The sequence below is a fragment of the Notamacropus eugenii genome, chromosome 2 (genome assembly GCF_028372415.1).
Source record: "Notamacropus eugenii isolate mMacEug1 chromosome 2, mMacEug1.pri_v2, whole genome shotgun sequence".
Lineage (NCBI taxonomy): Eukaryota > Metazoa > Chordata > Mammalia > Diprotodontia > Macropodidae > Notamacropus > Notamacropus eugenii.
The window spans coordinates 314,983,506-315,007,518 of record NC_092873.1 but is presented as its reverse complement, the minus strand read 5'-3'; the positions used below and the strand labels follow the sequence as shown (position 1 = coordinate 315,007,518).

General features: G+C 35.7%; 1 protein-coding gene across 1 annotated transcript in view; it reads left to right on the top strand.

The window, feature by feature from the left end:
- Positions 1-24,013, top strand: part of DNAH9 (dynein axonemal heavy chain 9) — a 459,447-nt gene that overhangs the window by 105,421 nt on the left and 330,013 nt on the right. The window contains exons 16-20 of the mRNA XM_072645065.1: positions 2,152-2,345; positions 2,444-2,868; positions 6,280-6,502; positions 16,061-16,227; positions 18,640-19,510. Coding sequence (XP_072501166.1) covers positions 2,152-2,345; positions 2,444-2,868; positions 6,280-6,502; positions 16,061-16,227; positions 18,640-19,510 — 1,880 coding nt within the window. The remainder of the gene's footprint in view (positions 1-2,151; positions 2,346-2,443; positions 2,869-6,279; positions 6,503-16,060; positions 16,228-18,639; positions 19,511-24,013) is intronic.

Below are 24,013 nucleotides of genomic sequence, written 5' to 3'. Positions count from 1 at the left end.
ATGTAACCCTTATATTATTATACATTATATGTCCCCTATATGTTATTATTATGTAACTTCTAAAAGTTATGGGGATAAATTTTTATACGTAATAGGAAGAAAAGAAAAAATAAAAAGGGAGAACCACATAGTTCCTGACAAAAGGGAAATTAAAATTAGTACCCTATATTTCAACCAAACTGTAATAGCTGACTTTTGCTCTTCCAACTCGTACCTTTCTGCCTCTTTGGCCTTTCTCATTCCATTCCCGCATCTTACCATTTTCTCTCCTTCATCTATTTAAATTATAACCATTTTCCAAGGCCAAGTGTAAATGTTACCTCCTTCAGTGAAGTCTTTCTCTGATCACAATAGGCATAAGTGAACTCTCTTTCCTCTAAAGTCACACAAAGCTTTTTTGTGTACGTAATTGTGGCATTTAAAACATATTGCCTTACATTGTAGTTATTCATGCATAATCAGGGACTGGGTCACATATGTTTGTATCACTAAGCTTAGTTTCTATACTCAATCATTATTTATGATTGAATAGAGAGCAAAGGCGTGATTAGTTGAACAGTGATCGACAACAATTTAAATTTGCTTAAGTAAGATATTTAATGTTTTCTTGAATGTCTGTATTTCTTCAAATCTGAATAACATTTTTAAGTTTGTAAAATAAAGTAATATAATAGAGATCTGATAGTGATTTAAACCAGTGGTGTCAAACTCAAATAAAAAGGAGGCCACTGAACAGTACATTAATGATTCTTGAGGGCTGTATGTTGACTTACAAAACTTCATATTAACATTATCCATGTTACATTGAATTTTTTTTTTATTTTGTTATTTATTTCCCAACTACATTTTAATCTGGTTTAGATAGCACTGAGGAGTTTTCCTCATGTTTCACACCTCTGACTTAAGCAATTATTTTAGTTGCATTCTTTTTGTGAAAAAAAAAATCATTGGTCAGATTATGTACTATTTCTGTTATTTTCACACCTGATAAGATTCTGTCCTTTGAACCTCTAAAGCTATTAATACATAACACAATTCGCAAGTTGATTTACAGATGTGAAATTACAGAGGAAATAATTATCTTAATGCTAAGGCTAAACCTGAAAAAACAAATTTAAAAATAATTTTGTCCAAACTCCTATCTTCTAGATGAATAAACTGATTCCAGAATGACGTGTCCCAGGTCACATAGCTAGTTAATGGCAGAGTTAGAAATAGGACACAGGTCTTTTGATGCCTAGTCCATTACACTCTATCGAAAGCTTTCACAGATTTGATCTTCTATAACCAAACATAAGTGGTCCATAAGATCTCACCCACATTTTGTAGAGTTTTAGCAAATAATACATTTATCTTTACCAGGGTGGGAATAGCCTATATGACTCACACAGTTATGGGTTCTTTGCATCAGTACTCAGTGATAACTCAGCACTAATCCAGGGAACATCTGAATGTGACTTACTTCTAGCTCTGTCAGAGATCTTCTATAGTCTTTCATGTAAAGACCCCAAAATGAACTCAAACACAGGCAGTTAGCACAGGAACAGTTGCAGTACATCTCTGAGGGAGTTCCATTTCCTCCTTTCCCTTCCCTTCTTCTACCCAGGTTTCTTCACATTAAAAAAGAGTACTAATTGGTTGGGTCTACTTCATGCACTGCTCTCAGAGGTCCCAGGACAATTTTAATCAGCTGCTCTCTTTTTTCCCTTGGTGATCCATGCCCTTTCTTTCTGTGATAACTCCTCTTGGTCTGTATCTGCCTTGCTGCACTATGAAACCCCACCTCCCCTCCAACACCACAACTTTGATACTCGTGAAATTTCTGGCTTAGTTCTAGAAATTTTTGGTATTCAACTAGTAGTGGACTCATTTTAGCCCAGCTACAGATTCACTTTGCTCACATAACCACTGTGTGCAGAAACTCCTTTAGAGTTTTTTCTCTTCTAGCAAATCCTGCTCATGACTGTGTGCATATGGTTTAGGGTTCTTCTTCTTCATTGATGGGAGAGATAAAGAGAATCCACTTGGAATTGTGTGTCATCTCTTTGAGTGTATATTATAATACTATTGTAATATGTACTTTTTTTTAGCTTTTTTATATTATATGTTCCCTTTTTTATTCATTTACCTTGACTCCTTTTGCTTTTTCAGATTCTAAAGCCAGACTTCCTCCCTTTTTTGAGGCACAGCTGGACCTAGTTATACAAGAACTAATCTTTTATCCCTCTCTGGACAGCACTGCTAAAGATGGTTTTCATACTATTGTTGAGGGACTTATCAATGATATTTTCAAAATATCTTCTATGGTCCCACGGCTTGCTCAGAAAAGTTCCCCTCATTACCAGGTACTGACTTGGCAGCCATCATTTCACCCTCCCATATTTAGAGTAATATTTCAAAATGTATTTGTAATCTTGATTTTCTAATTTCATCTCTTTCATAGGCTGACATAGAAGATATAGGAGATTTGTCAAACCTTAGGGATCTATTAAATGAAAGAGTCAAGAGTATGATGACCACCTGCTGTGACTATCGGAACTCCTTTGATCAGTACTCTTTCCTTTACATGGATGACCGGAAGGAATTTATGCGGCATTTTCTATTATATGGACATATGCTCACTACAGAGGAGTTAGAAGCCCATGGAGAAGACAGGATCCCTGAGAATCCTCCCACTCTTCAGCAATTTAAATTGCAGATTGATTCCTATGAAAAGATCTATGAAGAGGTGAATCAGCTGGAGCCTTTCAAGATTTTTGACAACTGGATGAAAATTGATATTCGTCCATTTAAGATGTCTCTCTTGAATGTAATTAAGAGATGGAGCCTCATGCTTAAACAACATCTCATTGATCATGTCACACACAGGTAACGTTGTCTATGTCTCTTTCCCTTTTACCTTTTTCATTTTATTCTTTGTGTGTGGCTCCTGGAAAACTAGATGTTTAAAAATAGTTAGGCTTTCAGAAACACTTTTCTAAAATACATCACATTTATAGTCACACAATTGATTGAAAGGCACAGAGAATATGCCTGTGCTTGATTGTTTATTTAAAAAAAGTATTTGATTCAGAGAGCAAAATTCAGCCTTGAAAGCTGTTGGAGATCAGGGAGAATCATACCTATGATCAGATCATACAAGACTCCTTGATAAATGCAACAACAAAGATAATTATTCAGTGAATCATTGATTATTAATATTCAGTGAAGTATAAAACTGGGAGTTGTATGTTCAACATTTTTATGGAGAATGTCCTTCCTCAACATCCACCTTGAAGAAGGAGCATGTCCTCCGGGTGATCTCATTTGTGGATCATACTCTGCCAATTGCACCAAACCTGAAAACATTCCATCTCTTTAGTGAGATCCATAATTACTTAAAATAGATTGGCCTAAAAATCCACATAAAACCAAGCAGATTGATGAAAAATGCTTATTATTTAGTCAATCAAAAAGCATTTGTTAAGCTCTATGTACCAGACACTGTCCAAAGTTCTTGGACTACAAAGAAAGGCAAAAGACAAAAAAAAATAACCAATTCTTATCTTCATGGAGCATACATCCTAATGAATTAGACAGCATATGAGTAGTAACACAAGATATGAACAGAGTAGATGATAAAGATAATCTGAAAGGGGAAAGCATTAGCATCTCATAGCCTTCTGTAGGATGTAGGATCTGAGCTAAGTGAGAGCATCCAAGAGGCAGTTGCAAATGTGTAGATGTAACTCAGCAAAGTTATCGTCTGGATATGTGTATCTGGGGATCACCTGCATAAAAATAATAATTTAACCAATAGGAGCTAATAAAATCACCAAATAAAATTGCATAAAGTTAAAAAAAAAGAGAGAAGGGATCCAAAGACAGAGCTTTGAGGGATACATGTGATTAGTTGGCATGACATGAATGAAGGACCAGCAAAGGAGACTGCAAAGGAGCAGAGCAGACATGCACAACATATGGCCCACAGGCTGCTTACAGCATACCAAAGGATTTCAGGTGGCCCATGAAAAGTGCAGAGGATGTTAAAGAAAGTAAAGCTGTAATGAGTGATTTGTGTACAGTGTTTTCCTGGTTCTACTTATTTCATATTCTGCATTAGTTAATGTCAGTCTTTCCAGGTTTTTCTTAAAGCATCCTTCTTATCATTTCTTATATCACAAGAGTATTGCATCACAGTCATATATCACAACTTGTTTAGACATTCCCTAATTGATGGCCATCTCCTTAATTTCTGATTCTTTGTCACCAGAAAGAGCTGCTATAAATATTTTTGTACATGTAGGTCCTTTTGTTTTTTGGGTTTTTTATCTCTTTTGGGATACAAACCTAGTAGTGGTGTTGCTGGATCAAAGGGTATACATAGTTTTATAGCCCTTTGAACATAAAGAACATTAAGATTCTTAAGAGCTGCCGAGTTCTTCTTCTCTTATTAGAATGTTAGCACTACATCATCATGATGAATAGTTATACATTTCTACAATAATTTTTCCTACTGTTCAGTATTTTTTCTGATTTACTTATATTTTTACCTCTGGTTTCTGAATCAGGGACTCCCTGCTCTACTGGTCAGCCCTGTTTAGTGTTCCTCTGAATTCCCTGGATTTCTTCACTGCCCTCTACCTTCTGGGAAAATCCTAAGGCTTCCTGGATTCCTTTGAATTTCATAGTAGTGGATATTTAGGGCCTTCTCAGGCATCTTTTGACATTTCTGGGGACTATAGAGCCCCTGGACTTGGAGTGTCCTCATTTTTGTTATGTCATTGTCCTTGTTGCTCTCTACTACAGCTCCCCCAGGCTTCCCAGGTCTCCACAATAGGGCTTACTCAGGGGAAGCCTCTGTTCTTGCTGCCTCTGAACCCAGAGCCTTATATAGTACAACTGCCCCTAGGCAGTCTGTGGTCAAACTACCCTGCACTGGTGCTGGCTTTGCTAGTAGCAACCATTCCTATTTTCTGTAGGCCTCTGGGTATCTTTCATGCATTTCTGGGATAGAAAAAGTCACTTAAAGTAGTTTCTTTCATCCAGTTTCTTGATAATTATTTGATCTGGTGCAGACATTGGGATTTTGCTGGGGTAGATATATGGGGAGTGGATGGTCTATTTCTCATGCAGGAACATATATTGATCAGAAAAGTCCTGTATTCCTCAATGCCATTTTCTTCTGATCTAGTTTGAATATAGTCCCATTCTAAAATGATCATAGACAGTCTAGCTCTGTACTAATCTAAAAGTTCATGGGAAGCTGGGAAGATCCTACATTTGAAGGGCTCTCATTTAGAAGAGGTTTTAGATTCAGAGCAATGGATAGAAGGTGCAAAAAGACAAATTTACATTTTGTATAAGAAAAAACTTATTAATAATTAGACCTATCCAAAAATGGAATCAGCTGTTTTCTGAGATAGTACATTCTCCCTCATTGTAAGCCTTTTTTTAATGTTTGTTCATTTTTAATTTTCAACATTCATTTCGACAAAATTTTGAGTTCCAAATTTTCTCCCCATCCCTCATCTCTCCCCTCCCTCCACCCCATAATGCCTTCAACTCTGATTACCCCTTCTCTAAATATGCTCTCCCTTCTATCCTTCATTGTGAGCCTTCAAGAAAGGATGGATGAGCATGCATTTGGTATGTTGTAGAGGTCATTCTTTTTTAAATGTAAATTGAACTGGATGAACACTGAGATCCCTTACAACTCTGAAATTCATTGATTCTAAAAGTGGAATAGCAATTACACTCCCTGTTCCTCTTCAATAAAAATACCAAAAGACTGAAGAAGGATGGTTGAGCAAAAGAAAATGTGGTGGCATTAGCTTAAAAAATCTATGAGCCTAAGATTTAAAATCTATCATTAGGTTATTATTTACTAGTCAAAAATCTCTAACAAATAGTTGTTGATAAGTAATCAAACAGTTTGCATTTAAGCATTCATTTCCTAAAAGGAAGAAGCAAGGTGACTGTATTTGTAATGGGAAGAACTTTTATCAGAAATAAAGAGACCTGTATCAGTGAGTACCTTTTGACCTTGGGCAACTTATTTAATTTTTCCAGGTCTTGATTACTCCTCTGTAAAATGAGAGGGTTGAATTATATGATTTCCAAGAGCCCTTCAAACGCTGATATTTTGCCATCCTAAAAGCACATTTTCTATATTGCATCATACAGATTGTGAATCAGTTTATAAAATATTTGTTAAATACCTACTATGTGATAGGCTTCTTGAAGCAATAATATGCTACATAAAGAGAGGTGATCTCACTTAATGTTAATTCTGCTTAGCTTGGCAGACCTGGAAGTCTTCATAAGAAATGGTGAGAGTGGTTTGAGCAAGAGGGTAGAAAAAGGTGATTTCACTGGTTTGGTTGCTACTATGAGACTCCTTGTGGCTCTTAAGGAACGACAGAGTAGCACAGATGAAATGTTTGAGCCCTTGAAACACACAATTGAATTATTGAAGATCTATGAACAAGAATTGCCTGATGCAGTGTTTAAACAGCTAGAGGTAAGTACAAGGTTTTTCTAATCATGAATGGCAAATTCAAGAAAAATATAATTAGGTATATATATATATGTATATATGTATATATACATATATATATATATATATATATATATATATATATATATATATATATATATATATATATATATATATATATATCAAGATTTCATAATGAGGTGATTTGGGGTGAAAGAGAAACTAAGGATTTGAGGGTTAATTAAAGACTATATACATAAAAACTGTTCAATGGACATATTGGCACTGTAATAGGCATCTGGTTTTGGAGTGGACAAAACTTTTTAGTATTAGAATGAAATGAATGCCAAAAATAAAAATAAGCAATAAGAAGAGGAGAAAATGTACAATCAAATGCTAAAAAATGTGTATAAGGGCAGAGCCAAGAAAGCAGAAAAAAGGCAAGGATTTGCCTGAGCTCTCCCAAATTCCCATCCAAACAACTTTAAAATAATGCCTCAAAATGAATTCTGGAAGGGCAGAACCAATAAAAGGACAGGGTCAAATAACTATCAAGCACAAGAAAGTCAGCAAAAAAAGGTGTGTCTCACTGGAGTGAAAGTGAAAAGCAGTCCAGCACAGGCCATGTCGCAGCAAGTCAGCAGCAGTAGCTTCAAGGAAGTCAGATAACTAGTCAGGAAATAACAGAGACACTTTTTTCTAAGTTCCAGGTTGCAGTCCCAAGGTGAGGAAGAGCACTAGCACACCATGTCATGTGACCACAGTAGAACTAGGACCTAGTTCCTAGTTCTAGAGTAGGAAAGAGTGCTTGTGGCCACTCACAGACCAGGCCCAGAGAGCACTGACCACAACTCTTCTTGGATCATAGCATCTTAGAAGAAATTCACAGGTCTCCAGAATTAACTCTGAAAACAGTATGATGAAAACCCTGAAGGTTGGGACTGTTCCCTCTCTACCCCAGGAGCACAGATCAACTTTAACATAAAGTTACAAGTCAAGAAAGATACTGCAAAAATGAATAAACAACAACTACAAAAAAAAGAACCTGATCATAGAAAGTCATGATGGTGACAGGGAAGGTTAAAACACAAACTCAAAAGACAACAAAGTCAAAACAGCTACATTCAAAACCTGAAAATAAAACTGAATTGGTCTCAGACCGTAAAAGAATTAATGAAACATTTCCAAAAGGCTTGTTAAAATCAAATAAGAGAGGTAGAGGAAAGTTGGGAAAAGAAATGGGAGTAATGTAAGGAAATAATGAAAAAAGGGTCAATAGCTTGGTAAAGAAAGCACAAAAAATACTGAAGAAAATAACACTTTAAACAACAGAATAGGCCAAATGGTTATAAAGGCACAAAAATTCACTAAAGAGAATAACTTCTTAAAAAAGCAAATGAGCCAAATGGGAAAAGATGTATAAAAATTTACTGAAGAGATTTTGTTATTATTCTTGTTCAGTTGTTTCAGTCATGTCCAATTATTCATGACCCCATTTGGGATTTTCTTGGCAAAGATATTAGAGAGGTTTGCCATTTACTTCTCCAGTTCATTTTATAGATTGGGAAACTGAGGCAAATGGACAGGTCACACAGCTAGTAAGTTTTTAAGGCTAAATTTGAACTCAGATCTTCCTTACTCCATGCCCACTTTATCCTCTGTGCTACCTCATTGCCCCTGAAGAGAACTTCTTAAAAAGCAGAAATGACCAAATGGAAAAAAATGTACTAAAATTCACTGAATAAAAAAACTCCTTAAAAAGTAAAATTGGTAAAATGGCAAAGGAGGTAACAAAAACTAACTGAAGAAAATAATTCCTTAAAAATTAGAATTGGGCAAGTGGAAGCTAATGACTCCATAAGACATCATGAAACAATAAAACAAGATGAAAAAAATGAAAAAAAAAATAGAGGAAAACATGAAATATCTCAGTGGAAAAATCTGGAAAATAGATCAAGGAGAGATGATTTTATCAAAGCCTAGACTTCATATGTCAAGAAATTATTGGGGAAAACTGCCCTGATACCATAGAGCCAGAAAATAAAATAGAAATTGAAAAAAAATCACTGATCATCTCCTGAAATTAAAAAGTGAAACCTTCCAGGAATGTTACAAACAAATTCCAGAGGTAAAAGAAGAAAATATTGAAAGCACCAGAAGGAGATAATTCAAATCTCATGAAGCCAAGGAAGGATAATGTACATTCAAGGATTGGAGGGCTGGAATATGATATTCCAGAGGGCAAAAGAGCTAGGATTACAATCAAGAATGACCAGCCCAGAAAAAATGAGTATAATCCTCCAGAGCAAAAAATAATATTGAATGAAATAAAGGACTTTCAAGAATTCCTGATGAAAAGATCAGAGCTAAGTTGAAATTTTGACTTTCAAATGCAAGATTCAAAAGAAGCATAAGAAGATAAACAGAAAAGAGATATAATTCAATAAGATTAAATTTTAACTTAAACTGTTTATATTCCCACATAGAGAGAGGATTTTTGCAACTCCTAAGAATTTCATCACTATCAGGGCAATTAGAAAGAGTGTAACTAGACAGAAGGCATGGATATAACTTAACTTTGATGGAATGGTATCTAAGAAAATGATATTAAAAAGTGAGAAAGAGGAATGCATTGAGAGAAGGAGGAAGGGAGAAGTAAAATGGGGTAAATTATCTCAGATAACAGAGGCACAAAAGAACTCTTGCAGTGGAGGAAAGATGGAGAATTGGTAGACAATGCGGATAAAAGTTCAAACAGTAATAACACACACTCATTTGGGTGCAGAAATCTATCTTACCTTACAGGGAAGTAGGAGGATAATGTAAATAAAAGAAGGATGGAGTGAGGCTGATACAAGAAAGGACACTACAGGGTAGGTGATGGTCAGAAGCAAAACATTTGGGAAGGGACACAGTGAAAATAGAAGGATAAACAGTGGAAAAATAGGATGGAATAAAATACACTGTAGTAATAACTTTGAAAAAAATTACAGTAAGTTTCTCTGATAAAGATATTTCTCAAATATATAGAAAATTGAGTCAAATTTATAAAATATACAAGTATTCCCCAGTTGAGAAATGCTCTAAGAATATGAACAGGCAGTTTTTCAGAGCTATCTACAGAGATATGAAAAAATGTTCTAAATCACCATTAATTATGGAAATGCAAATTAAAACAACTCTGAGGTACCATCTCACACCTATCAGATTGGCTAATGTGACAGAAAAAGAAAGTGACAATTGTTCAGGAAGATGTGGAAAAATTAAAAAAGTAAACCACAGTTGGTGTAATTGTGAAATGATTCAGCCATTCTGGAGAGCAATTTAGAACTGTGCCCAAAGAGTTATAAAACCATGCATACCCCTGAATCCAGTAATACCACTACTATGTTGATATCCAAAAGAGATTTTTTTTTAAAGGAAGAGTATCTATATGTGTAAAAATATTTATAGCAGCTCTTTTGTGGTGGCAAAGAATTGGAAATTTGGGAATGCCAATCAATTGTGGAATGGAGGAACAAGTAGAGGTACATGACTGTGATGGAATACTATTGTACTATAAGTAATGCCAAGCTAAATTCCTAAATAAAATACTAGCAAAAAGATTGCCACAATATATTACAAAGATTATAAATCCAGTGAGTTTTATATCAGGAATGCAGGAATGGTTTAACATAAGGAAAGTTATTAATATAATTGATTACACAGAAAGTAAAAGCTTTAAAAATCATTTGATTATATCAATAAGTGCAGCAAAAGGTTTTGATAAAGTTCAACACTAATTTTTATTAAAAACATTGCAAGTATTGGGATAAATGGATTTTTCCTTAAACTGATAAAAAGCATTCATCTAAAACTATTAGTAAGCATTACTTGTAATAGGGATAAACTAGAAGTGTTCTGAGTAAGATCAGATGTGAAACAAGGATGCCTACTGTCACCAGTATTATTCAGCATTGTATCAGAAATCCTAGCAATAGCAATAAGAGAAGAAAAAAATTGAAGAAATTGAGAATGAGGTAATAAAACTTTATCTTTTTTGTAGATGATATGATGATATTCTTGGAAAATCTCAAAATTCAACTAAAAAGTTAGCTGAAACAATTTTAAAATATAGCAAAGTAGCAGGGTATAAAGTAAATCCACATAAATCATCAGCATTCTTACATGTCACAAATAAAACACTGCAGGGAGATATAATTTAAAAATTCCATTTAAAATAACTCCAGACAGTATAAAATACCTAGGAGTATACCTGCCAAAACAAACCCAGGAACTATATAACAAAATTATTTTAAAAAACTTTTTATACAAATAAAATCAGATTTAAATAATTAGAGAAGTATTCATTCTTCATAATTAGGCAGGTCCAATGTAATAAAAATGACAATTTCACCCAAATTCAACACTATTCCAATGAAATTACCAAAAAAATTTTAATGAATTGGAAAAAATACAAAAATTCGTTTGGAAATACAAAAAGTCAAGAATTTCAAAGGAAATAATGAGAAAAATGTAAAGGAGGGAGGTTTTACAGTATGAGATCTTAAACTATACTATACCACAGTAATTATCAAAACTATCTGATACTGGCCAAGAATTAGATAGATAGATGAATGGAATACAATAGAGGTGCAATTTACAACAGTAAATAAGCATAATAACCTTGTGTTTGAGAATTGTAAAGACTTAAGATTTTGGGATAAGAATTCATTATTTGGTAAAAATTGTTAGGAAAACTGGAAAGCAGTATGACAGGAACTGGAAAGCAGTCTGGCAGAAACTGGACACGGACCAATATCTTATACCATTTACCAAGATAAGGCCAAAGTGGACACATGACATAGATATAAAGAGAGATTTTACAAGAAAATTAGAAGAGCAAAGAACATATTCTTTAGCAAACTTATGGACAGGTGGACAATTTATTAGTAAACAAGACTTTGTTAAAAAAATTATTGAGCAAAATTAGGTGTAAAATGGATAATTTCAATTACATTAAATTAAAAAAGGTTTGTACGAGTAAAAAGAATATAGCCAAGATAAGGAGAAAAGCAGAAGGGGAGGGGCATAACTTCAAAGAGAGTTTATCAGATAAAAGTCTCATATATAACATATGTAAGTAACTTTGTCAAATCTGTAAGAATACAAGTCATTCCCCAACTGATAAATGGTCAAACAATAGGAATAGGAAGTTTTCCAGTGAAGAAATGAAAACAATTTATGGTCATATGAAAAAATGCTCTATATCATTATTGATTAGAGAAATGCAAATTAAAACAATCTTGACATATCATGTTCCTCCTAAATTTTCTAAATTGATAGAAAAGGAAAGTAACAAATGCTATCAGAGATGTGGAAAAATTGAGACACTACTTCATTGTTGGTAGAATTGTGAACTAATCCAACCTTTTTGGAAAGCAATCTGGAATTTTGCTCAAAAAGTTATTAAACTACCTCTATCCTTCAACACAGCAATACCACCACTTTTTCTATTTCCAAAGATTATTAGGGGAAAAGGAAAATATGTTTTAAAATGTTTATAACAGCTCTCTTTGTGATGGCAAAGAACAGGAAATTGTGGGGATGCCTGTCAATTGGGAAATGACTGAACAAGTTGTAATATATAATTGATGGAATATGACCATGCTAAAAGAAATGATGAGCTCAGTGGTATTACAAAAAAAATGGAAAAATTTGCACGAAGTGGTGAAGAATGAAATGAGCAGAACTAAAAGAACATTGTATACGTCATTGTAACAGCACAATTGTATTAAGAACAATTTTGAGCAAATGAATTATTTTGAATATTATAAATACCCAAGGTAACTATGAAAGACATATAAAGAAAGATACTATTTGTATCCAAAGAAATGACAAATAGAAATATGTATAGAATAATTTTACATAACACACACATATACACACACATCTATTTGTGTCTAATGGTAGCCATCTCTGGGGGAGGGAGGGAAAAAAGGAAAATAATAAATTTACATGATAATTTTACTGTATATTTGAAAGGAATGGTAAGTTGTGCATAATAGATTTTCAGTTTCATGTGCATCTCTTTTATTATACTGTGTTATGGGATGCTTGTTTTATTCCACAAACTAAAATTTTAAAAAAAAGAAAAAGAAATGGCAAGTAGAGTGCTTTCAGAAAAGCCTGGAAAGACTTACATTAACTGATGCAAAGTGAAGTGAGCAGAACCAGGAGAACACTGCACATAGTAACAGCAATATTGCATGATAATCAACTGGGACAGACTTAGCTATTCTCAGCAATGCAGTGAGCAATGGACATTCTGAAGGACTTACAGTGAAAAATGCTCTCCACATCCAGACAAAGAACTTATGAAATCTGAATACAAATCAAAATATATATAGTTTTAAACTTTATTTTTCTTGGATCTAAATTTTTGGTCTTTGTTTTCTTTTACAACATTACTAATATGGAAAAATGTTTTACATAACTGCATATATATAGTTTTTGGCAAGTTGCTTTCCTTCTCAATGAATGGAGAGGGGAAGAAGGGAGAGAATTTGGAACTCAAAGTTTATTTTTCATGTATTTATTTATTTATTTTTACATTATGACATTCATTTCCACAAAATTTTGAGTTCCAATTTTTCTCCCCATCTCTTCCCTCCTCCTGTCCAATAACACCTTGCACTCTGATTACCCCTTCCCTCAATGTGCCTTCCCTTCTATCACCCCTCACTCTTCCCTTATCCCCATCTTCTCACTTTTCTTGTAGGACAAGATAGATTTCTATACCCCATTACTTGTATTTCTTATTTTCCAGTTATATGCAATAAGAATTCTCAACATTCGTTTCTAATACTTTGAATTTCATCTTCTTTCCCTTCCTTCCTCCCCACCTATCCGCACTGAGAAGGCAAGCAATTCAATACAGACTACATATGTGTCATTTTGCAAAAGACTTCCATAATAGTCATGTTGTGTAAGACTAGCTATATTTTCCTCCATGCTACCCTGTCCCCCCTTTATTGTATTCTCTCATTTGACCTTGTCCCTTCCAAAAAGTGTTTACTTCTAGTTACTCCCTTCCCATTTACCCTCCCTTCTATCATCTCCCTCATCCCACTTGTCCCCTTCTCCTCTACTTTCCTGTAGTGTAAAATAGATTTTCATATCAAATTTAGTGAGTATGTAATTCCCTCCTTAAGGCATATGTGAAGAGAGTAAGCTTCACTTTGCCCCTCTCCTCCTCCCTTTTCTCCTCCATTGAAAAAAGATTTTTCTTATCTCTTTTATGAGTAATAATTTGCCCCATTCCATTTCTCCCTTTCTCCTCCCAATACATTCTTCTCTCACCCCTTAATTTTATTTTTTTGTAGATATCATCCCTTCTGATTCAACTCAACCTGTGCTCTCTGTCTATGTGTGTGTGTGTGTCTGTGTGCGTGTATGTGTGTGTATAATCCCTCCACCTATCCAAATACTGAGAAAAGTCTCAAGAGTTACAAATATTATCTTTCCATGTAGGAATGTAAACAATTCAGCTTTAGAAAGTTCTTTATGATTTTTGTTTCCTGTTTACCTTTTCATGCTTCTCTTGATTCTTGTGTTTGAAAGTCAAATTTTCTTTTCAGTTCTGGTCCTTTCATCAAGAATACTTGAAAGTCCTCTATATCATTGAATGGCCATTTTTTTCCTTGAAGTATTATACTCAGTTTTTCTGAATAGATGATTCTTGGTTTTAATCCCAGTTCCTTTGACTTTTGGAATATCCTATGCCAAACCCTTTGAACCTTTAATGTAGAAACTGCCAGATCCTGTGTTATCCTGATTATATTTCCACAATACTTGAATTGTTTCTTTCTAGCTGCTTCCAATATTTTCTCCTTGACCTGGGAACTCTGAAATTTGGCCACAATATTCCTAGAAGTTTCTCTTTTCTGTTGTCTTTCAGGAGGTGATCAGTGGATTCTTTCAACATTTATTTTGCCCTCTGCTTAGAGAATATCAGGGCAGTTTTCCTTGATAATTTCATGAAGCATAACATCTTATCCTTTTTTTTAATCATAGCTTTCAGGTAGTCCCATAATTTTTAAATTGTCTCTCCTGAACCTATTTTCTGGGTCAGTTGTTTTTCCAATGAGATATTTCACATTATCTTCTACTTTTTCATTCTTTTGGTTTTGTTTTGTAATTTCTTAGTTTGTCATATAGTCATTAGCTTCCCTCAGCTCCACTCTCATTTTTAAAGAACTATTTTGTTCAGTGAGCTTTTGAACCTCTTTTTCCATTTGACTGATTCTGTTTTTTAAAGCCTTCTTCTCCTTATTGGCCTTGTGGACTTCTTTTTCCAATTGAGTTAGAGGTGTTATTTTCTTCAGCATTTTTGAGTCTCCTTTAGCAAGCTGTTGACTCACTTTTCAAGCTCTTCCATGGCCTGAACCCATTGCATATTCATTCTGGAGTTACTGGATGCAGAAGCCTTGACTTTCACTGACAGTATGCATTGTTCTTCCTCATCTGAAAGGATGGAAGGAAATACCTGTTCACCAAGAAAGTAACCTTCTATGGTCTTATTTTTTCCCCTTTTTAGGCATTTTCCCAGCCAATTACTTGACTCCTGAATCCTTTGTCAGGAGGAGGGTCCTAGTGCTCCTCCTCACCCCAGGACTATACTCAGGGCTGAGATTCAGATCAGCTGCTCAATTCCCCCAGGAACTTTAGGTGGGGGCAGGGCAGCCACTCAGGGCTGAGATTCAGATGAGCAACTCAGTTCCCCCAGAGGCTTTAAGCTGAGCTGTTCTCATGATGGAAGCTGATGCCTGACTCAGTGCTGCTCCTCTGCTCCTTCTGCTGCTGCTGCCTGGGGTCTGTGCTGGGGGGGACCCTGCTCCCCTTTCACCCAGGTGGGAATGCCCTTTCACTGACATTTGAAGCTTTCTTTGGCACTTGTGGGTTGAGGGAACTGAGACCCTCCCTACTGTGGATTCTGCCCTGGAGGTCTGTTAGGGTCCTGTTCCTCCCACTCCTGCATAGCCAGAGCTGGGCTCTGCTCCTCTCAGTGTCCTGTGGGATATACCCTTCCTGTCAGCCTTCCAGGTTACCTTTGGCTGGAAATTTCCCCCACTCTGTCCTTCTGTGGCTTCTGCTGCTCTGGAATTTGTTGAAAGTCATTTGTTACAGGTATTTTATGGGCTATGGGGGAAGCTATAGTTTGTGCATCTTTCTATTCTGCCATCTTGGCTCTGCCCCCCAGAACTCAAAGTTTAAAAAAAAGAATGTGAAAAGTTGTTTTTCCATATAATTGAAAAAATATTTTTAAAATATGTATGGGAAAGTAGATAAATAGCTGAACAAGAAGTGGTAAAAGGGTTATAGGATGAAGCAAGGAAGTGAAGTGCTGACGTTGACATGGGGGAATTAAAAAATGGGAAACAAAGGTATGAAGAGAGAGGCAGAGGAGTTAGTAGGGTTATTGAATGATAGCCACATTATGTTAACACTTTCTGGTAGAGTAGGCTACCTTCTGCTCTGAGACTTTATATGAGAAGGCAGGGAAGGATGTATAATTTGATCATACTGAGATATTCCTTGCAGGAATTGCCAGAGAAATGGAACAATATAAAGAAGATGGCAGTCATTGTGAAACAGCATGTAGCTCCCCTGCAGGAAGATGAAGTAACAGCTCTCCGTCAAAAATGTGCAGCTTTTGGTACTGAACAGTCTACATTCCGAGAGCAGTTCCACAAAGAAGCTCCCTTCAGGTACTGGCAAAATCCATCTAAGCTGTCCCTTGATGCCTGCTTTCCAATTTCAGTTAAAAGAAAAACTGTCCTTGGTAATTGCAGCTACGAGGTATTGGTGACCTTTCTACTGTATACTCTATTTTAGAATAAAGATTAATCAGTGGTAACCAGCAGTTTAACAAACATGTATGAAGTGTCTACTGTAGGCATGGCACTGCGCAAGTCCATGGAGATAAAAAGATAAAAGATGATGCAGTTGCTACTGTCAAGTACCGGCCACCATGTAGTCTAATAGTGAAGATGAAGAAAGGCTGTGTGGTACAAGCAAAAGAGCCCTCTTTGGACTGAGAGGACTTGCAAATTCCAGGAAGAAAGCTATGTACTTGGATTTCATCAGGTTCTATGTGACATTGAACAAATCACTTGACATAACTGGGCCTCAGTTTCCTTATCTGTTAAATGAGGGGGTTGACTTAGATGCCCCTTGAGGTTCCATCATTTTTATTCATGTACCACAATTTGTTTATTCTTTTCCTAATCAACTGGCATCTATTTTGTTTCCAATTTTTTGCTATCATAAAAAGTGCTGCTATAAATATTTTGTTGTATCTGAGGACTTTCTTTTTATCAGTAGCTTCCTTAAGGTGTAAGCAAAGCAGTGGAATCTCTGGGGCAAAGTATGTGAATATTTTGGTCACTTTATTTGCATAATTCCAAATTGCATTCCACTATGGTTATACCAATTCACAGTTCCACCAACAATAAATTAGTACAAAAACATGAAATCTTAAACCTATAAATATACTCTCTATTTCTTTTTAAGAGAGAAAAGAAACATACTGGCTAGATGGCACAGTGAAAAGAGTGCTGAATTTGTACTCAGAGAAACTGATATTCAAATCCAGCCTCAGACACTGTCTAACTGTTGACCCTAGGCAAATCACTTAACCCTTTTGCCTCAGTTTCCTCACTTTAAAATGAGGATAATAAAAGCATCTACCTTCCAGGGTTGTGAGTATCAAATGAGATAATAATTGTAAAGTACTTACCACAGAGCCTGGCACATAGCACATCCACTTTTGGTAGATAGCCTTCTAATCAAGATTAAGGCAATTAGTATTGTTTGTATACTTTCTACTGACAATTCCCCCAGTAGCCTTCTGTATTTCCTGAAATTTTAAGATATCAATTCCACCCTAATATGCACCTTCCATTTATGTTCAAGAGATCCATATCCTATCCTAATTATCTCCATTCTAGCCAATTGATAACTATTCTTTGATTTTGTCTTTGCATTCTATATTCCAGTCACACTCACCATTTCTCATACCTAGAACACAATCCCTTTACAGCTCTGCTTTTGAAGTTCAGCTCAGGTGTTGTCATTTGTGAAACCTTCTCTCAGTTCTTCCAATGATATTGAGCTCTTGTTCCTCAAATTTCTTATCAGTCTTTAGATATCTATTTTTTATATTTACTTTATTTTTAATTTATGAAATAAAACAAACATTTCCATAACAGTATAACAAAAAAGATGATTTCACATGAAAATAGCAAATCTGCTATTTACAACTTGCTGTTCCTTTTAAATATACAACACAGTTATCATGTAAATTTTTTTCCTTCCCTCCCCCAACCCCACCCCAGAGATGGCTGCCATTAACTTTATAGCATATTTAATTCTGTTCATGCTTATCCTCTATAGTTAAATTGTAAGTTTGTTGATAGGTAAGTCTATAATTTTTCATCTTTTCACACATAGTATCTAAAACAGTGCTTTGAACTTAATAAATATCTAATAAATGTTTAAGTAATTGCTGGGAAATTTTTGGAAGAAAAACAGAAATACATACTGTTTGAGAGTGATTCAATAAAGTAAAGTAGACATGTATACATATTGTTTTGAGAACTTATTTTCATTTAGGACAAATATGATCTATATCTGACATTTAAAAAGCAATGATGACCTGAGTACAAGCAAGAGTAGAGTTGGTGGGTGTCAATAAATGCCACTTCTCCCACTTAATAGCTTCTGCACCATTCATTGGCATGTGCTTTTATCATCTATCTTCTGAAGTGTATAAATATGTTTATATCAAGTCAGTTTATGGAAGCAAAAGGATAAAGGAAAAATCTGGGAAGAGGATAAAAGAAGGCTTTTGTATCTGGCTTCTGCCCTAGCAGGTGTGTGGAAAAATATCCACACAGTGTTCCTCTTGAATTAGCTCTACTCCTACCCCAGCTTCCCATCCATTTTTACTATAATTTTTCTCCATGATTCAAAATATTATGAAATCCCTGCTGCTCTTCAATCTTTAGAGGCAGGAGCTTGAGTTTCAGACTGATATTATAGGGGAGACTCTGGGAATTTTTCCATTTTAAACTAAACAAGTTGCTTTTTTATTTAAGGAAATAAATTATGTTTTCTAGGTATGATAGCATTAAGCCTCACCAAGTTTTGGATGCCAAAAACCTTCAGATCCAACAGATGGAATCTTTCATGTCCTCCATTTCTGACTCTACAAGGTTGTTTGAAGTCAACATTCCTGATTACAAACATTTAAAACAATGCAGAAAGGAGATCTGCCTGCTGAAGGAACTTTGGGATATGATTGACCTGGTGAATTCTAGCATCAGTAACTGGAAGGTAACCAAATGGAGGAATATTAATGTGGAGAATATGGATTTAGAATGCAAAAATTTTGCTAAACAAATCTGGAAACTTGACAAGGAAATGAGGGCTTGGGATGCTTTCATAGGACTGGACAACACTGTAAAGAACACCCTAACATCCTTGAGGGCTGTGGCTGAACTACAGAATCCAGCCATCAGAGAGAGGCATTGGAACCAGCTGATGCAGGCTACAGGTGTGAAGTTCATCATGAATGATGACACCACCCTTGAAGATTTACTTAAGCTTGAGCTACATAACTTTGAGGAGGAGATTCAGGGCATAGTGGACAAAGCTGTCAAAGAGATGGACATGGAGAAAGTTCTAAAGGAACTAAAAACCACTTGGACAGGTATGGAATTTCAATATGAGCCCCACTCACGAACAGCTGTCCCACTGCTGAGGTCTGATGAAGACCTTATTGAGATACTTGAAGATAACCAAGTTCAGCTGCAGAACCTGATGACATCCAAGTATATAGCCTTCTTCCTGCAAGAAGTGTCTGACTGGCAGAAAAAGCTTTCCACCGCTGACGCTGTCATTTCAATCTGGTTTGAAGTGCAGCGCACGTGGTCTCATCTGGAAGGCATTTTCATTGGGTCTGAAGATATACGAGCACAGCTTCCTAAGGTACTTGGTAATGGAGACAGATTATCTTTCAATGGGCGCTACTGAGGTCAGGATCAAATTGTCCCACTTTTAGATTCCCATTCCTCTTTTCTTTTCCTTCCCCTTGTCCTAGCTCAGAAATATTTCCACCAAAGGTTGACACCATCAAAAAATAAATAAGGGAAATAGAGGAGGGAAAATTCATGACAGATGATTTTATTCACCGAATAACAACTGGAAAATTTTAGGAGAAAAGGAAGTTCGAAATAAAATCTAATTATATTTTGGAATTGGTGGCTGTTGGAATGCCCTATGCCAGTAATTGAGATAATAATAATAATAATAATAATAGCATTTATATAGCCAGACACTATGTCAAGCACTTGACAAATGTCATTTTATTTGATCTCACAAAATAGGTGTTATTATTGTCATCTTTACAGCTGAATAAATTGAAGGAAAAAGAGGTTAAACTATTTGCTAAAGGTTATACAGCTTGTGTCTGAAGTCAAATTTGAATTAAGATCTTCCTGACTCTAGGCCCAGCTCTCTACCATGTGCCTAATTCAAAGTGAAATCCGTGGCCAGCCAAATACAAGTTCCTTCACAATTAGGTACTTCCATAAAGTACTGGGATTTATAAAATGAACCAAATGTTAAATTGCACACTATACACAGTCAAGACAACAAATTCATATTCTCTGTTCATTATTACCTATTGTCCTCCCTTCCTTGAGTTTTCACCTTTATTCTTATCTTTAATTATCCTTTGAATTTATTCTAATTAGTATATCCTTACCCTTTCCTTATATCAGTTGACCCTTAGAGCACTTGTGCAGCTGCTTTTTTTCACAGACTAACTATTGCTATGTATGTCATTTATTAATTCAGTTCAAAAGACTCCATCTTGCAAATGATCATGTTCTACAACATCATTCAGTTACTTCAAGCTTAAAGTACATTTTCCCATAGGGGCAGCTAGGTGGTGCAGTGGATAGAGCATCAGTGCAGGAGTCAGCAGGACCTGAGTTCAAATCTCATCTCAGACACTTGACACTCACTAGCTATGTGACCTTGGGCAAGTCACTTAACCCCAATTGCCTCATCCTGGGTCATCTCCAGTCATCCTGATGAATATCTGGTCACTGGATTCAGATGGCTGTGGAGGAGAAGTGACTCAAAATAAAGTCAAATGCAAGTCATGTCATCATTTCTCTGATGGCATGGTCTTCTTTGGCAACGAAGGATGAACACACACATTTTCCCATAGAAACAATATCATAAATGGTGGTTAGGTACCTGGACTAGCCCACAGAATGCCATTTAACCAATAGTTTTCTTGAAATACTGTATATGCACAATGAAAAAATAATGGAAAGCAATAGGGTTGCAATACTAATAAAACAGTAACCTAATGACAAATGAGTAGTGAGTAGGAATGTTAGATGACTTGGATGATGGAAAGGAAAACAAAACAGCTGCTGAAGATTCCATGCCAGCCTGCATAGTCTGGAAGTGTGTCTGTAGATTTGAGAGCTGCCCCTGCTATTATGAGGGAGGTGTGGGAGACAAATTACTTTTCAATCTATACTATCAAGGTCAAGATCAAATTATCCCATTTTAAAATTCCCCTTCCTCTTTTCTTCTTCTTTCCCTTAGCCCAACTCAGAAACACACCAAAAGTCGACACCTTCCATGAAGTTAGGGAAGGCATAGAGGTCTAGACTTGTATATGTATATATATATGTACTCATCCTTAGTATATCTGTCTTCTTACAGAATGTGAGAGGAAGAACAAAATAACCTTAACTGAAAGACTTCTTTAACTAGGAGATCCTAGTATGCCAACTCCAATAGGAAAAGAATGGGTGGATATACTCTTTGCACAAGAATATGTCATTTAAACCTAGAAGGGACCTTAGATATCACCAAATCTAATGCCTCCATTTTATTGAGGAGAAAACTGAAGCCTAGGAGGTTAAATGCCCAATGTCACTCTTCTAGTAAGTGACAAAATTAGCCCTAGAACTCAAGTTTTCTAATTTTAATTACAACATCCTTTCTTCTCTACCTTACTGCTTCTCTTAGCTACTAGGTGCCACCAAAACCTGCCTCTCGTAGGCAAGATGAAAGCCTCCTTTTCCAACTACTCACAGAACAAGCAATCTTTTGTCCTCTTTGCTTTACTCTATCTTCAATCTCTTTTCTGTTTCCCACAATGTTTACTTCAGTCATCATGTGTCTAGTAGAGATGGGGATATGAAGGGAGAAAACAATTTTACGTAAGAGTTCTTATTAAACTATTGATACTTCTGTCAAATTCATGGTCTGTTTATTTAATAAAGGGCATTTTTTTGTTAGAAGCCCTTAGCACACTTAAACTGGAAAAGGAAATGGCAAAACACTTCAGCATCTTGGCCAAGAAAATCCCATGGGATCCATGGAATCACAAAGAATCAGATATTACTGGACAACAAAGCACACAAATAATGTTTAGAAACCAACGATTAGAACTGAGACTTATGTCTTAGAGTTATTAGCAAGTTAATTATTTTCTCTTGGATACTTTGCAGTTAAAGCAGGGAGAAGGGTGAGCAGTGAGAGATGGGGAAAAACTGCCTCCTGAAAAGCACTGGCAAACTTGTTTTGGGCTTTGAAGTCCAAACATTCAGGTTCTGCATAGGTATGGTTGTAAAGAATCGTTAGCCTTTATGCTCAATTTGTGTGTGTGTGTGTGTGTGTGTGTGTGTGTGTGTGTATGTTTGTGTGTGTGTGTATGTATATAGTTCTATTTATGTGTTTAAACATCTAAGCATAGAAGTTGAGTAAATAGTTCTAAAGAGTTAAATATAATGAGTTAAAATATGTAGGCATAATTTAGCATTTTTCTCATCAATTTTTAACTGTTCAATTACTGCTTAGTATAAACCTATTATTCTTCCTGGACCTGATAAGAATGCTATCATCAAGCTCACAAGCATTCAACTGGGTAAAAATTCCATGCCAGAATATGCTGTTGGTATAGACTGTTGGTTCAGGCCAGTTTCATATTAAGATCTCTTACAGTAACTTACCTTTGATCTTCCAATACCTGAGTCATATGTAGGTATTTTAAAAAATTTGTTTGTTTTAACATGTTTGGAAGATAGGAGAGGCCTTGTCTTTCCAACGCCCCTGTAAACTCTCTTGCTTTATTGCATACAGTTTTATTGAAAAGATTACAAGTACTGAATTTTCACAATAAAAAACTCCCATGATTATCTTTAATACTCAGAAGCTTTTTATCTCCCTTACAATACTTACCCTTTTTTCCTTTCAAAAGAAGTTTGCTTCTAGCTCCCTGTTTCCATTAGGTATTCACCTTATATCTACATGCTTTAGTCTGCTTAGCAACCACCTCTTTCTTTCACTTATACAGGATCAGCTATAAACTCTTGTCTCGTTATAACCACCTTCTTTCTGAAAGAGCTTGAAGTAACAGCAACAAAAACATGTCAATTTATAGAAGAACATTTCTAAAAAGGGCTAGGATTTTTTCCAGAAAGAATTTTTAAAAGCATTTTTCAAAAAGAACAAAGTTTTAAGAGAAAAATGAATGAAAGAAGAAAACAAGCATTTTATTAAGTGCCCTACTCTGTCATCACTTTACAAATATTATCTCATTTGGTCCTAAGTATTATTATTAGTATGCCCACTTTACAGTTGAGGAAGCTAAGGCAAAGAGATGTTAAGTGATTTGATCTTGGTCACAACCACTAGTATCAGAGGCTGGATTTGAACTCAGATCTTCCTCATTCCAGGCCCAGCACTCTATCCCCTGTATCACTCAACTACCTAATGGCCTAAATTAGGCATTTTCTTTGTGCCATGCACTGTGCTAAACTCTTAGGATGCAAATAGGAAAGGCTAGACAGCCCCTGCTGTTAAGGAGTTCACACTCTAACTGGGGAGACAACATGTGAAAGAAAGTTCAGCTACAAGGAATATGAAAAATGGAGTTCTGAGACGTCCTAAGCATGCAGTGATGGATTGAGACACGTGGAAAGAACCAGAAATCCTTGGGTTACTTCATTAGGGATGATAATAATACTGGAGGTCTTCATGGCATAGAGGGCAAATGGCAAAGCCTTCCATCTTATTGAAAGAATGAAATTGGTGACTCATCTCATCCAAGCCATGAGAGCAGTCAAGAATCCATATACCAACCTGAGAAGGGGAAAGGGGAGAGGATGTTCATGGTAGTAGTTGGTCTCCTAGATGACTAACTATTCTAGATGAATTCTAGAATGGCCGAGATCCAGGGAGGGAGGTGAGGAGAGAAGGCAAGGATGACATAATATATAAAATAAAAAAGTGATTTGACCACAAAACAAAAGAGCAAACAGAACAATTTGTGATTTGCCATGTTCAACAAGTAGCATTAAAAGTCCTCAATGAGCGCATTAATGAATAGTCTTAGTTTGTGTTGATACCTTTATTTTTCTATCTACTAATTTGATTATTGCTAATTAACAAGTTGCTTGA